We start from the raw sequence: 15,000 nt of genomic DNA, 5'->3' as shown, positions 1-15,000 counted from the left end.
GGAGCTGGGCCTGGATAAAGGTGGAGCTGGGCCTGGATAAAGGTGGAGCTGGGCCTGGATAAAGGTGGAGCTGGGCCTGGATAAAGGTGGAGCTGGGCCTGGATAAAGGTGGAGCTGGGCCTGGATAAAGGTGGAGCTGGGCCTGGATAAAGGTGGAGCTGGGCCTGGATAAAGGTGGAGCTGGGCCTGGATAAAGGTGGAGCTGGGCCTGGATAAAGGTGGAGGTCTAAACAGACGTGAGTACAGCTTCCTGCTGTCTCAGTGTTTTAAATACATTGATAAGGCAGGCTATGCTACATGCAGCCTCTGCTCCATGAGATGAACTACAGCAACAAGGGCTCACATGTCCTCTCATCACACTGTTCACTGTGATGACCACAGCCAGTGGACCAACAGTCCCACGTTGCTCTCAAGAACCCTGAAGTAATGAGAGGGTTAAGGTGCCTGTACCTTCATTTCAGCAGGTTGCTAATGCAGAGGTGTGTATAGATCACAGCTATTATTTTACTCTTGATAAGCTACTTTAGCCAGAGTAGATTATAATTTAAATAATTGAACTGGATTGAATGCATATTAATTGCAAATAGAAGATAGGCCACAATTCTACCGGCTGTACAGTAACAGTGGAAGTTAATATGAAGACATGCAGTAACAGGGTTCAATGGAAACGTGCACTAGCTGGATGCTGCTACCTACTAAAGCTCTTATTGATGTGTCAGTTTCAACCAGAGTATATTTATAAATGTTTATTCTTTTAATCAAACTATTGTCTCTCATTCGTTTGTGTCATTTAAGGTTTACTGTATGCTTTGAATTCTCATTGTTAGTTTAAATACATTTTCTCACTTTTTCATGTATACACTGAGATTTCACAAAATGTTTGGTCATGGAAATTTGGTTTAAAGTCATGGAAATCCATTGGTCAAAATGTGTATGAACCCTGGACTCACCGCGGTGTTGTGTTCACTGTCAGATGGCGTTTCTGGACCAAAGAGGACTGAGACACAGCAGCCCAAAGGTCCGCAGCAGAGTGGCCTACCTCTTCTCCAGGTTCATCAAGACTCTGCAGTGAGTCGAGCTGTTACTCTCAGACTTTTAATTTGATGAAACGTTGAATCATTGACAGTAATTTAAGGTTCAAAGGAACCCGGCAAACTAGAAGGACAGTGAGTGTTGAAGCTGCATTCTCTCTAGTGTCCACCAGGGGGCGACTCCTCTGGTTGTATAGAAGTCTATGAGAAAATGACTCTACTTCTCTCTTGATTTATTACCTCAGTAAACATTGTAAACATGAGTTTATGGTCTCAATCTCTAGTTTCAAGTCTTCTTCAATACAGCATGATGTTCATTTAGTACATTATGGTCCATTTAGAGTCACACAGACCATAAAGCAGGGGATGCTGTCTGTATATTCTTGTATATTTTATGAGGTATTCGTTCATATATTTCGCGTGTTGACAGTAAACACATGACCGCCTTCATCGAGGACATCCTGACCCGGATCCAGGACCTGTTGGAACTGGCTCCTCCTGTAAGTACCAACACGTCATCGTCTTTTCACCGGAGGAGGTGACTTCTGACTTCCTTCGTCTCGTCTCTCCAGGATAACGGTTTCCCGGCGCTGCTGACCAGCGACGACCAGCTGTTCATGTTCGAGACGGCGGGCGTTCTGATCGTGAACGCCGAGAGTCCGGCGGAGAGGAAGCAGGCGCTGATGAGGAGCCTCCTGCTGCCGCTGATGGACGCCTTCCGCCTGCTGCTCGCTAAGCTGGCGCTGGAGACGGAGGACGAGAGGCAGGGCGCGCTCGCCGACTGCCTGAGCCACGCCGTCGGGTTCGCCAGGTGAGGAGAGCGTTAACCATCAGAGTGTAAATAAAGTCAGAGTGTAAATAAAGTGTAACGTTTTACTGACGATCGTTCAGTAAATTATCATAAATTATAACCTCTTCCTCTCTCCTCCTGCTCATGCTTTTCAACCCCGGGTTCATTCTCCTGATTTCCTTCTGATTTCCTTCTGATCTCCTCTGATCTCCTCTGATCTCCTTCTGATCTCCTCTGATCTCCTTCTGATCTCCTCTGATCTCCTCTGCAGTCGGACCAGCAAGGCGTTCAGCAACAAGCAGACAGTGAAGCATTGCGGCTGCACCGAGGTCTACCGGGACTGTCTGCAGACCTTCCTGCCGGCTCTGAGCTGCCCCGTCCAGCGCGGGACGCTGCGCAGCTCGGTGCGCTCCTTCCTGCACCGCATGATCATCTGCATGGAGGAGGAGGTGCTGCCCTTCGTCCCCGCGGCCTCCGAGCACATGCTGAAGGACTGCGAGGCCAAAGACCTGCAGGAGTTCATCCCGCTCATCAGCCAGATCACCGCCAAGTTCAAGGTATGCAGAAGAAGAAGAAGAGAGGAACAGTAACGGAAACAGACGTTCCTCTGGTTGATTGTAGTGTGTTACTAAACAGATGAACGATGAGTTGTGATTTAAAGAGACGGTGATGAACGGGTTTCCTGCTCCTGGTCTCTGCAGCAGCAGGTGTCTCCCTTCCTGCAGCAGGTCTTCATGCCGCTGGTTCTCGCCATCTTCGGGGTGTTGGCCCGGCCGGCCGAGGACAACGACCAGGCGGCCGCTCTGGAGAAGCAGATGCTGAGGAGGAGCTACTTCACCTTCATCCAGACCGTCGCAGGGAGCGGCATGAACGAGGTGATGGCCAACCAGGGTGAGTGTTCATCTCCACAGCTTCTGCTGGAAGCAGCTTCACAGATATCCACTCATTTAACATATGTTTAATATAACAGTTTGTTTAATCTGGACACAAATGTGTTAAAGCAACAAAGAAGAAACAGATTAAATGTGCTCATCTGTGAGCTTTTGAGGGGCAGGCTAGCAGTTTCCCTCTGCTTCCAGTCTTTATGCTAAGCTAAACTAACCAAGATAACATCTAACTCTCAGAGAAGAAGAGAGGTGTCAACTATTCCTCTAGACGTTCCACTGTAAATTATGTCATTTTAAATGGAGTCTGGTCCTGAAAACACGTTAAATCTGCTCATTTTTAACTGTTTTCAGGGAAACGTTTCCCTCCAAACACAGCTGAGGGGATTTGATCACGTGACTTGTTTTGTTGTCTTCAGGAGCAGAAAACATCGAGCGCGTGGTGTTCACCATCATCCAGGGAGCCGTGGACTTCCCCGACCCCATCGCCCAGAAGACCTGCTTCATCATCCTGTCCAGGCTGGTGGAGCTGTGGGGTGAGAGGGACACCTGTAGAGAAGCATCAGAACCAGGTCTTCAGATCCAGTCTTTGTCTTCATGTCCTGTTGTCCTCTGATTCAAACCTGCAGGAGGAAAAGACGGCATGGTGGGATTCCCCGACTTCGTCTACAAACACATCGTTCCCGCGTGTTTCCTGGCTCCTCTCAAGCCGACCTTCGACCTCTCGGATGCTCAGACGGTCCTGGTGAGTTCACCAGGCTCCACATTCAACCCGTTTCAACGAAACAAGAGTTCAGTTCAGCAGCAGCTCTGTTGTGTTTCAGACGCTGTCCGAGTGTGCACTCACGCTGAAGATGATTCATCTCAAACGGGTAAAGAGATCTTTTATATGAGGTGTTGAAATGTTCCTCTTGTTTGTTTCTTCCTGTTTTGAAGTCGTGTTTGTCTCTCAGGGGCCGGAGTTCATCCAGTTCCTGCAGCAGGAGTATTTACCTTCGCTGCAGGTGTCGCCAGAAATCTCTCAGGTGAGACGCTGCACCGACACGAGACCTCAGTTCTTTATCATAATAATATTCAGATGGAACAATCACGTGTTTCCTGGTTCACGGTCGCTGTTTGAAACACAACTAAACATTGTAACATTTAACGTTAAAATACATCGTCGACTTATTTTAACTTCATACGAGACGCGAACTTCTGTCTTCTGGGTCAAAGTCGTGTGTTTGTTAGTTTCATGAGAAACGTATTTGTGATGCACGAAAAACAAACGTAGAACATTTCAGAATAAATCCATAAATCAGATGTTTACGTTTAGAAGACGTCGGTGTTTTAATCTTCTACAAAACGTTTATTTATTTTACTTTGAAGTCAGTAAATCTCTTTATTTCTGTCTCGTGTTTTTCACATATGTTGATTTAAATGTTGTAACTGTGACTCATGATTTAGATTTATTATCTCGTATAATTGTAACGTATTAAATCAAACATTTGACGTCTTTATAATTGTTAAATTTAAATTCTGACTTTAATAAACGTCATCATTTGCAACTTGCTTTATTGTAGTTTGTTACTAAATAGAAAGAATAAACGGATGAAAAGAGAGCGTTCAAAGAAACATAAACACACAACTTAATAACAAGATTCAGATGGAACCGTTTCTTCAGTTTCTATATTTCTATATTTTACAGGAGCTTTGTCAAGTTCTTCAGCAGCCGGACGTCAAAGTCCTGAAGATCTACATTAAGGTACGATTGTTTAATTATTATATATATCATCAGTGATGTGATTTGATTGGTTCTGACAGATTATTGTTGATCTTCTTCACGTCTCTTCAGGCGTTCTTTCAGCGAGCCAGGCTGTAGGAGGTGAAAGTGGAGGTTCACGTCACAGGAAGTGGTCGCACGCGCCACCAGAACACAACAGGGACCGTAGCAGAGGAGCTGCTTTTTGCACTTAACGAGTGACGGAAGTCCGTCTGGAGTCGGGACGGACGGTCGAGGGTTGGAAGCCGAGCCGTCCACGAGGACTGAAGGAGCTCGACTGAAGCTCAGACATAAACGTGGAGACGAAAGTAAAAGTCTGTGAGAGAGAAATGTAAATATCCTGAAACGAAGCTTTAAACACATTTCAACACGTTTTCTTTGGACGTTTCACACGATGGACAGAGAGACGAGGGCCGAGCTTCTCTTTTGATCCGGAGGGCTCGGTATGTGGCGTGGATTTGATTTGATTTGTTTTGAGGAATTGATTTTGAGTTTGACGTGAAGCTGCTTCTTCCTCCTCCGTAGTATTTTACTAAAACTCTGAATTTACAGCAGTTATTATCAGTTTGTGTTCCTGAGGGAATATTTTGGATTTCCTGGAAAAACGTGACTTTTAATTTCAGATGGAAAATAAAATGGAGGAACAAAGATGTAAATAAGAGAATAAGATGTTAGAAATGTAAATACAGTTCCGAGGTTTGCTTCTTTATCTTCATCCTCATCTGGAAGATAAGTATGGAAGATCATTAGTGCCCGAAAATACAACGTACAGAAACACTCATTAAGTACAGATTATGAGATGGTCTTACGTACTCTTACGTAAGAGTGAATTAGGTTCATACGTTTGATTTTGTGTTTTATAATTGTGACTTCAAAAGTTAAGTATTATTGTTGACTTGCTATTGATTTAGTTTTCATATCTTTGACTTAATATCTCATTTTTTACCTTAATTGTGACTTTAAAAGTGAAACTTTACACGACAAAGACGTATTGTAGGTCAAAATAAATGAACTACGGAGGCGAGGAGGAAGAGAATATAATATCAGAGAAAGATCTCTGAGAATAAAGTCGAAAAATTACAAATTACACGATTATTTATGTCGTTAAAGTTTGATGTGGCATCACAAACTTTATTTTTATTAATCATGATTTTTAGTCACTTGACTCAGTATATCATTCTGATCTCATGAGTGAGTATTTTTTTAAATATATTTTAATTAAGTATCTCTTAATTTGACCTTTTTTAAAATCTCATAATTGTGAAAGTTTAATCTCAAAATATTGATTTGTGACACAAGTCAACAGTTTGATTTATAATTTTGAGTATTTTTTTATTTACATGTTTATTTTCTCGCCGTTAATGAGCTTCCATAGTAACACAAACATGACGTTGTATTCAAGCATTTGTGACAATTAAGGATTGATTAGTTAATCGATCGATTATACAAATGCTTCACTGGTCGATACTGTGAAGCAGCTGAAACGAAAACCAATCAGATCGAGACAGAAAAAAAGATCCGGTAACTTTGTTCAAATCTCTGACGTTCATTTCTTGTACTTTTGTCTGATTACAGCTTTAACATTTCTCACATTAACTTATAAAAACAAAGTCTAAGTGTTTTACATGTTTTCTTATTGAGAAACAAATATAAAGTTTCATCAGTAATCTCCTAAAACAGCCGCTCAGCGTAGCTTTTAATCAAATACAAATTAAATGCTGCATTTGTTGGCGACTATTTTCAGCGGCGGATTTAGACGATATTTGTTGACGTGAAGAAACTTGTAGAATATCTCCAAACTTACTCATTTAAATATAATAATGAACCGTTTTCTCAAGCGGCAACATGTCGGGATGAATTCATGTCGTTAACGTGAAATTTAAAAAGCTGAAACGTGAGTTTAAGTCAGTTAAACTCAAATCGTGACATTGGAAACTGATCTCGTCGTCTTAACAGTTAAAACTTCAGTAAGAGGACCTTTAGATGTTTTTTGTCAAACTGATAAGCCAATGTTAGTTTTTTTTTTTTCAGAAGTTCCGCTTTCAGAAGTGGTTAGCTTAGCATAACTGCCAATATCTTAAGAGGCTTATTTTCTTTCTGAGAGTAAACTGACCAAGTGGATATCAATTTCATGTCTGTGTTGCTGTAAGACAGGAGTTGGAGTCAGGATGTGGTTATCCTAGCTTAGCATAAAGACTGGAAACTGCTAGCCTAGCTACATCAAAAGAGAAATTATAATTCACTTTAATGTAACTCCAAAAGCAGCTCACTGATTAGCACTTTGTATCTCGTTTGTTTAATTTGCACTCAAACATCAAGAGGTTTTAGGGGCACTTCTAGAGCTATTTCGTGCTAAGCTAGGCTAACCACATCCTGTCTGTGCCGATTGATTTCCACCAGATCGTCTCACACGGAGAAATCGGCATTTTTATCACTAAATCTCAAACTCCTCCCTCTAAAGTTTAGGACTTTGTACAAATGTTAATCTGTAAACAAACACTAAACCTGTTTAAGTATATAAATATAAATTAAGTCGGATCAACTTGAATGACGGATATTTACGGCATCGTATGGACATTATAGGTCAATATTACAAGATTCACTAAATTCAGAATTTGAGATAATCGCTGAATATTTTTCCTCTTTAATCTCGGAGAATATCAAAGTTTCTTCCTCGTACATTTACCGCCTCGCTCCATATTTCATTTATTTGTTTACGCTGTCGTGGATTTCCCTCAAACACCTGAAGTGATATTTAATCACCGTACCGTCGTAGTATTTCACCCACTGAAGAAGAATCGGCTGTTCTCAAAAAGGACAAATAAGAAAACACGGTTGTTTCCGCCGATTTTATCTGAATTCATCTTTAACGAGTCGAGGTTTGAGAATAAAACTACTTTGTTCGTTGCTGGTGAAACGTGTTGGAACCGGGATATTATTTAGTTTTGATGGAGATAAAACATCTGTTGGAACCAATAAAATGTTTACTAATCATGACGTCTAACAAACGAGTCTTTATTCCTCCGTTCATATTATAAATATTAACTTCCTAACATGGAATGTTATTAATGCGACCTCTATTAGGTGATTATGAACTTTGATTTCTAACCAGCCGTCTAAACAAATCAATTGATAATTTATTCATAGACAGAAACAGAACAATAGAAGAATAAGTTTCAATTCATTTGAAAAAAAGAAACCTTTAGTTAATTCACAATTTTCTTTACTTTACTCTTTTCATTCGTCGTTAAGCTGTCGTCAATAACTCTTCCTGTTCAAATAATCACGTCAATAACTCTCAAACATAAGAGAAGATTTACTCGACTATTCCTCTTAATTTGAAAACCATAAACAGGAAGTGTCCAGTTAATTGGCGGTAGTTTAACAGCACTTCCTGTAATGGAGACATTTTAAAGGTGAATTAATGTGGAAAGAATTATGAAGGAAAATCTTTATTTGGATCACGAGTTTTCATTCTCATTTTGTCTTCAACATAAATTCCGTTACTAAACAAACAACAAAAGGAGCGGATTATCTTCTGCTCGTCGAGAACCACAGAAGAAGAAGAATTCTTCCCGTTTAGTGTAAATAGTCTTTAGTCGTCTTCAGCCTTTAATCACGGCGATCGGTCGCAGTTTGATCGCCTTCTTACTGATTCCAGCGTCGTGACACGTGTTCACGACGTCCGTCACGTTTTTGTACGATTCAGGAGCCTAAAAATAAAATGAAAGACCAACAAACAATCTCAGATCGTCTGCATACAGACGGCTTTTACTTTTAAATGACTTCCTGTTAACACCAGACCTTGAATTAAACTGTTGCCACAAGCCAAATAAAAAGTATTTGTGTTGCCTCACCTCCTCCATCACCAGTTTGGGTGAAGCCACTCGGATGGCGATGCCCTGGTCGGCCAGTTTGTCCAGAACGTCCTGGAAGTCCAGGTTCCTGCGGGACTTCGCCCGAGACAGAGCGCGACCCTGAAAACAATTATGTATAATAAAAAAGGACCAAAGTCACCGATCGATGCAGGTTATCGATCCTGTGTCCTGTTAAAATACTGATTCTGAGAATAGTCTGGTGAAAATATCCTAACTATAAACGTAAACAAACTCTTCAATAATCAATATATTAGGATCACGTGGTGAAAGAAATGATTCTTTTCCTCAGCTTTTATAAACGGTAGGAACAGCTTCTTTTCTGAATAAGGTTATATGCTGAAAATACTGAATATTTTGAGCATATAACCTTTTACTCTATAGAGCGGTGAAGTCCCGCCCCTTCCTGTTGACATGGGACGTTATTTCAGAAATATGTACGACAATCAACTGCGAGACAAATATATTACTTTGTGCAATGAATTATACAAAATCTCAATTTAAAAGAGTTTTGCGTGAAATCTCTCGTCTTCTACAAATGACGTCTTTTTGCGACAATGCTACTTTCTTTACGTGCAAAACTATCTTTTGAAGTTGACAAACATGTTAAATTCAAACGGGATCAAGAAGTTATTCGTCTCTCGCTGTATTATTTCTGGTCAACAGGAAGGGGCGGGGCTTCCCGGCTCTGTAGTATATGTAAATATCGTACCAGACTTCTTCCTAACATGATTGTTGTTTTAAACACAGACTCGTACCGCTCCGTGACAGGTGGTGCCGAACGTCTCCGTCATGCCTTGCTCCGTCCCGGTGAGGACGTAGCTGCAGGTTCCCATCGTCCCTCCGATCAACACCGGCTGACCCGTGAGCTGAGAAACAACCAGACGGGTCAAATCAAACGTCCCGTTAGCGGCTCTTTAAAGGCTCGCTGGGCGACGGCCGGGTTACCTGGTAGTCCACGGGGATGAGCGGGTGGTGGGGGGGGAAGGCCCGGGTGGACCCTTTGCGATGGAGCAGCAGAGTCTTCTGCCTCCCGTCCACCATGTGCTCCTCCACTTTGGCGATGTTGTGAGAAACGTCGTAGATGACGTGCATGTCCAGGTCGTCGGGCGTCGTCACAAACACTTTAGAAAAGGCCTGAAAACAAAACAAGTGACGTCACTTATGAAACTCTACAGAGACTTCAATGTGATGAATAGTTCAAAGCTTCATACGGATACTAGCTTTACGTGTCTCAGGTGTCTCAGGTGAGTGCTCACCTGTCTGGTGAGGAAGGTCATGGAGGAGCGGTTGACCCAGGCGTAGTTGCCTGCAGCAGCCATCCCCTTCAGGTAGTCCTGTCCCTCCTGAGAGGTGATGCGAGCGCAGGCCAGCTGACGGTCGTTCACCGTGATCTTATCTCTCTTCATCGCCTTCTCCATGGCAACCAGAGCGTCTGTCAACAACAACAATATTATGTATTCATGGTGTTAAGAAGGAGCCTCTGACCTCCTCCTGAACTTTATGAATGTTGTGAGGTAACGTCCTACCTGTGGCCACCTGGTGTCCGAGTCCTCTGCTGCCGCTGTGGATCATCACACACACCTGGCCTTTGTGGTCGATGCCCATCTTCTTGGCGGCGTAGTCGTTGTAGATCTCGTCTACCACCTGGATCTCAGCGTAGTGGTTTCCTGCTCCCAGAGTCCCCAGCTTCAACACAACAGGTGAGCGGTTTGTATCCACAGGTGATTTAAGAGCGGGTGTGCATGAAGACGCTGATATACCTGCGGCAGGCCTCTCTTCTTGGCCTTGGAGGAGACTTTGTTGGGGTCGGCCTGCAGCATCCTGCCGTACTCCTCACAGTGCTCCTTGTCCTCGGCCCACGCGTACCCCTCCCTCAGAGACCAGTCCACGCCCATCTCCAGAGCCTCCTCCAGGTCCCTGTGGGGGGGAACAGGGAACACAGGTAGACGGGTGACCCGGGTTAACAGGTAAACAAAGCTTTCTCTCCTCTGACCCAGGTCCCTGAGGGCCTCCTTACTTGGCCCCCATGGGGATGACTCCCTTGGACCCAACCCCCACTGGGATGTGGTCGAACAGCGCCTGGGCCAGCTGCTCCTTCACGGGCTGGACGTCCCCCTCGTCCAGGTTGGTCCTCAGCAGACGGACGCCACAGTTTATGTCAAAACCAACGCCGCCTGAAGGCCACACGGACATTCAGACCTTCATCACGAATAAACTTAGTCTATTGAAACACTATCAGGTTAAAGTAAGAAGTCATGATTGTGAGATACTTAAACACAACAGTCATAGAAGCAGCTGGTTACAGATGGGGATGTGCTTCCACAGACAGGTGTGCGTCTCTCACCTGGAGACACGACGGCGTCCGGGTTGCTCATGTCGAAGGCGGCCATGTTTCCGATCGCAAACCCGTATCCGGAGTGGACGTCTGGGAGCCCGATGGACCTCTGAGGGACGAGTCAACGAGTCAGTTCGGCTCTGAACCTTCATTATGAACGACATCATGCGGTCATGTGACTCACGTGTACGATCCCCGGCAGCGCCGCCACGTTCCCGATCTGTTTCATGGCGGGAAGGAATCCACCGAAACCTGAAGGACACAAAGAAACACGACAACATGAAGTGAAAACTCCTGAGACGATGTCAGAGAGATGAAGAGGAGAAGAGATGAAGAGCAGCCAACCTCCTCCTCGACAGGCGTTACGGAGCTCCTCAAAGATCAGCTTCTCCAGAGACTCGTTCACGTAGAAAGTTCCTTCAACCTGGAGGAGCGACAGGAAACCATGTTCATCAATCAATATATTATCATGACAACGTGCCATTTTATGGTCGATATATACGGAGACATCAACGCTAACGTTTTTAGAATCGCACAGAAAGAAAATACTGATTCATTTTATTTATTATACATTTGTGTGTGTGTGTGTGTGTGTGTGTGTTGTCAAAATGTAATAAAATAAGTTGTAATCTGTCTATCAATAGAAACAATTTAAACAAAATCCAATGTAAGTGATTATACTCTGCTGAATCCAGTTAGAATAACTGTTAATTATGATTTAGATTGCCTATGTAGCCAAACTGTAGATTATATTTGGATTTATTTTTAGTGTCGTCACATCTTTAGGCTCCTCCCTTTAATAATTCGGCTCACATTTCACAGCTAATAGTTGCGTCACTGAGCTGCGTCAGCGGGTTAAACTTTAGTTTGCGGCTGATTTCATTGAATCTAATGACGTCATTGAGTTCATTATTGTCATGTTTTCAGATGTTCAGAGTTCGTCTACAGAACTAGCCGACATGTGCTAACCAGATAGCCACGCTGACGGCTAACAGTGTAACACCAGCAGAGTCTCACCTGCATGTTGGGAACGAACCCTTTCTTGATCCTCCAGCAATTGCTGCTGATCTTGTCGAGGTACTGCAGCTCATCGTTGTAGCTGCGACTCATGGTTCCGATCACAAGAAGGTTTAAAGTTCCACAGTTTAATGTTTAAAGCTGCTGTTACACCGGCGGACAGGCAGCGAGTCACAGCGCTACGGAAGCTCACAAGCGTTTTGACAGGAGAATGCGGTTGGTAATTTCGGCATGACTCATTAAAATGTCACTTTTAACGTAAAAGTAAAAATATGATTTCAGATTTAAGAGGCCGTTAATGTAAACTTGAAGGAGTCATTAATTAAATGGTGTTAAAATATAATTTTCTCTTCGTGGGCAGGAGTATAAGCTTTACAATAAACGGATTCGCTTGCCGTAGTTGTAGTCAACCAAGTTTAGATAGTCAAACGTATCAGACGCTTCAAGTAGAGCCGGATGTTCTGCGACTGACCTTCAAAACAAAAGCATGAACTATTTTCTCTTTTTTTTTTAAGCTATCACATTTAACACTAGTACAATTGATGGTCACCATGTTGATCACACTCATCACACAATTACACCTGGTTCCCTGAAGGAAGTTCACGAGCCATAAGTTAAGTATTTATTCACTTTTGCTTTACGAGACGTTTCCAAAAAAGGTTTTATTTTGAAATGTTTTACTTTGAGAACCGGAACCGGAAGCTTTAGCGGGTTGACGCTGCTGTCTCGTTGCTGCTGCTCTGTTTACAGATTGAGAGAAATGTTACAAACGACCCGGATGTAACACGTTAACTCATCATGTAAGTGTTTTTATTTCTATTTTTATCTCCAAACCGTCGGTTAAACGAGTCAACTAGCTAACTAACCTAGTTAACGCTAAGTTAACTAGCAACGCTTCGTTGTTACGCAACAACTTAAAACGGTCAGAAACGAAAACGAAACGTTTCATTTCTTCTTCTACAAATTATTTAATGTCAGACTCCTGCTGGATTCATTTAATATCTATATTATTTTATTTATTTTGTAATAATGTGTCTTATGTCTTATTCAGCAGGATAACTTTCCACCAAACTCCATTAACTTCCCGTTCCATCCTAGAAGTGTTTAAAGTGTCTCTCTGTGAGTCTGTTCCCTTTAGTAACGATGAAGTTATTGTTTAAATATATAGTGAATGACTTCATCTGTTCGCCTGCAACATGAAGCTTCGTGTTCGGCTCCAGCGTGTCACCAGCAGAGTGGAGTTACTGGGAGCAGATCCCAGCCTGAAGGAGCTCAGGGAGCTCATCGAGGAGACGCTGCTGTCCTCTCAGGGACTCAGGTCAGATATACATATTGAGATTATGATATTTATCTTCTTTCTCTCTTGTTTGTGTAAGATAGAAACATGTTTAAACGTTTTGTGTTCCAGTGCAGACACACAGTTCAGTTTGTCTCTGAACGGCTCAGAGCTTCTTTCAGACTCCGGTCAGACTCTGTCGTCCTGCGGCATCGTCTCCGGAGATCTGATCTGTGTCGTCCTGCCGGAGTCTGCAGCCGACAGGACGACCAGCAACTCACAGAACCAACAGAACCAGCAGACTGCTGCCATGACATCCAACCAGGTAAGTGAATCAACCAGGAGAGTGAAGTCAAAGCTTCATGTGTTAAAGCTGCATTCTCTCTAGTGTCCACCAGGGGGCGACTCCTCTGGTTGTATAGAAGTCTATGAGAAAATGACTCTACTTCTCTCTTGATTTATTACCTCAGTAAACATTGTAAACATGAGTTTATGGTCTCAATCTCTAGTTTCAAGTCTTCTTCAATACAGCATGATGTTCATTTAGTACATTATGGTCCATTTAGAGTCAAACAGACCATAAAGCAGGGTATGCTTTAGGGCGGGGCTACACAGTGATTGACAGGTCTCTAATAGACCATAACGCAGGGGATGCTTTAGGGCAGAGGCAAAACCAAGATGGCGACAGACAAAAGAAACCAAGATGGCGACAGACAAAATTACAAAATGCAGAACTCAAGGCTATAAAACACAAACTAGTGGTGTGGTCACTGTGACTACGTCCACTTCTTACTGTCTATAGATTCATGTGGAACCAGTTCATGTGGTATAAAACTGTCCTCGTGATAACAACAGTTGGTGTTAATGATTCATTTATCCATCTCAACACTGCTGCTGCTTCAAGGATTGATTTTTGATTTCCTCCTTACTGATCGTACTTGTTGTCGTCTCTCAGACGGTTTGACCTCGTTGTGTTCATTAATCAGTCCAGCAGACCTGCAGCATCCGTATCGGACCCCGGGGAGTCCGGTCCGGTGTTGGACCCCGAACCGCCGTCGGCCCCCAGCTGGGAGCCCATGCTATGCAGCGAGGCGGAGGACGGCCAGGCCCCTCTCTCTCTGGAGCTCCTCCACCACTCGGCCCAGACCTCCAGCCCCACTGACGCCATCGTGGTGGCCGGACACCTGCTGATGCTGGAAACCGGCTTCATTCCTCAGGTGAGAGACGACCGGGGAGGCTTCTCTTTAGTGGAGGAGATCAGTGTGTTGTTGTATGAACTGTGTGTGTGTGTGTGTGTGTGTGTGTGCAGAGCACTGGGCTGAAGCCCTCTGAGATGCCACCAGGCTGGAGGTCCCCAGCTGGATTCTACAAGCTGCAGTACACCCACCCTCTGTGTGAGAACAGCCTGGCCATGGTGGTGTCTGTGGTCATGGGCCCCGTGCTCATCATCAACGGTCGGTTCATCGCCGTCACGTCACCGAGTTTCTCTGATCTGTTGTCACATGACTGTTGGTCTCACATGAATCAATCATGACTTCATAGTTTCACTGAGGAGCTCACAATTGAATGTTTTTGGTGTAATATCACAATCTCTTGAAGTATTAAAAGTGACAATAATAAAATGTATTTTCTCTCTTGTTGCTGCAGCGACTCTGAAGGTGAACGAATCCGTCGACACGGTTCGTAAATTGTGTCTGAAGCCGTCCAGCTACGTGACGCACGAGTGGCCAGGTAGAGCTCTGATTGGTCCACAGCTCCTGAGAGTCACAACATTAATGATGGTGGTGATGATGATGTAATGTCTGGTCTCTGTTCAGGAGAAAGTGCAGCTGCAGCTTTCAGAGACCTGAACAAATTGTCCCGGATCTTCAAAGACCAGCTGGCGTACCCGCTGATCGCCGCCGCCAGAGACGGTAAAACCATGACGTCATCTTTTAGATCATTTATATAAATATTAAAGATGTAAAACATCCTGCAGACGTTCAGTGTAGACGGAGTATTCAGGAGTCTTACTTCAGTAAAAGTAC

The 15,000-nt window shown here is 43.6% G+C and overlaps 3 protein-coding genes across 4 annotated transcripts in view; 2 read left to right on the top strand and 1 right to left on the bottom strand.

The window, feature by feature from the left end:
• xpot (exportin, tRNA (nuclear export receptor for tRNAs)) overlaps positions 1 to 7,461 on the top strand; it is a 20,944-nt gene extending 13,483 nt beyond the window's left edge. Inside the window, exons 15-25 of the mRNA XM_076111208.1 lie at positions 974 to 1,068; positions 1,462 to 1,531; positions 1,604 to 1,842; positions 2,093 to 2,378; positions 2,523 to 2,712; positions 3,125 to 3,241; positions 3,335 to 3,450; positions 3,530 to 3,577; positions 3,659 to 3,730; positions 4,393 to 4,449; positions 4,540 to 7,461. Coding sequence (XP_075967323.1) covers positions 974 to 1,068; positions 1,462 to 1,531; positions 1,604 to 1,842; positions 2,093 to 2,378; positions 2,523 to 2,712; positions 3,125 to 3,241; positions 3,335 to 3,450; positions 3,530 to 3,577; positions 3,659 to 3,730; positions 4,393 to 4,449; positions 4,540 to 4,566 — 1,317 coding nt within the window. The 3' untranslated portion in view covers positions 4,567 to 7,461. The remainder of the gene's footprint in view (positions 1 to 973; positions 1,069 to 1,461; positions 1,532 to 1,603; positions 1,843 to 2,092; positions 2,379 to 2,522; positions 2,713 to 3,124; positions 3,242 to 3,334; positions 3,451 to 3,529; positions 3,578 to 3,658; positions 3,731 to 4,392; positions 4,450 to 4,539) is intronic.
• A 442-nt stretch (positions 7,462 to 7,903) lies between these two features.
• On the bottom strand, positions 7,904 to 12,077 carry rtcb (RNA 2',3'-cyclic phosphate and 5'-OH ligase). Its single transcript, XM_076111210.1, has 12 exons — positions 11,698 to 12,077; positions 11,026 to 11,104; positions 10,865 to 10,932; positions 10,690 to 10,789; positions 10,363 to 10,519; positions 10,106 to 10,262; positions 9,872 to 10,031; positions 9,602 to 9,777; positions 9,291 to 9,479; positions 9,101 to 9,211; positions 8,325 to 8,444; positions 7,904 to 8,180 (listed from the first exon to the last, which is right to left on the bottom strand). The coding sequence occupies exons 1-12, from the start codon at positions 11,788 to 11,790 to the stop codon at positions 8,073 to 8,075; spliced, it is 1,518 nt and encodes a 505-aa protein (XP_075967325.1). The 5' UTR covers positions 11,791 to 12,077; the 3' UTR covers positions 7,904 to 8,072.
• fbxo7 (F-box protein 7) overlaps positions 11,555 to 15,000 on the top strand; it is a 4,285-nt gene continuing 839 nt past the window's right edge. The window contains exons 1-7 of one of the 2 annotated variants that reach the window (XM_076111213.1): positions 11,555 to 12,497; positions 12,866 to 13,015; positions 13,106 to 13,298; positions 13,960 to 14,190; positions 14,283 to 14,427; positions 14,621 to 14,704; positions 14,794 to 14,886. In XM_076111213.1, the coding sequence (XP_075967328.1) occupies positions 12,894 to 13,015; positions 13,106 to 13,298; positions 13,960 to 14,190; positions 14,283 to 14,427; positions 14,621 to 14,704; positions 14,794 to 14,886 (868 nt within the window). In that variant the 5' untranslated portion in view covers positions 11,555 to 12,497; positions 12,866 to 12,893. Of the gene's footprint in view, positions 12,498 to 12,865; positions 13,016 to 13,105; positions 13,299 to 13,959; positions 14,191 to 14,282; positions 14,428 to 14,620; positions 14,705 to 14,790; positions 14,887 to 15,000 lie in introns of both variants that reach the window. The other variant, XM_076111212.1, reaches the window with a different exon arrangement.

This window comes from Anarhichas minor, unplaced genomic scaffold (genome assembly GCF_050575085.1).
Source record: "Anarhichas minor isolate MPS153535 unplaced genomic scaffold, ASM5057508v1 ptg000044l, whole genome shotgun sequence".
In the NCBI taxonomy this organism is placed as follows: Eukaryota; Metazoa; Chordata; class Actinopteri; order Perciformes; family Anarhichadidae; genus Anarhichas; species Anarhichas minor.
This window is presented reverse-complemented; position numbering and strand designations above follow the sequence as displayed.

Excerpts from the sequence above, each read along its gene's own strand:
- rtcb (XM_076111210.1), bottom strand. The coding sequence starts at position 11,790 with ATGAGTCGCAGCTACAACGATGAGCTGCAGTACCTCGACAAGATCAGC. Across the intron at positions 10,790-10,864 it reads CGCTGCCGGGGATCGTACAC|AGGTCCATCGGGCTCCCAGA; the intron begins GTGAGTCACATG and ends CTCGTCCCTCAG. Across the intron at positions 10,520-10,689 it reads GGACGCCGTCGTGTCTCCAG|GCGGCGTTGGTTTTGACATA; the intron begins GTGAGAGACGCA and ends TGTGGCCTTCAG.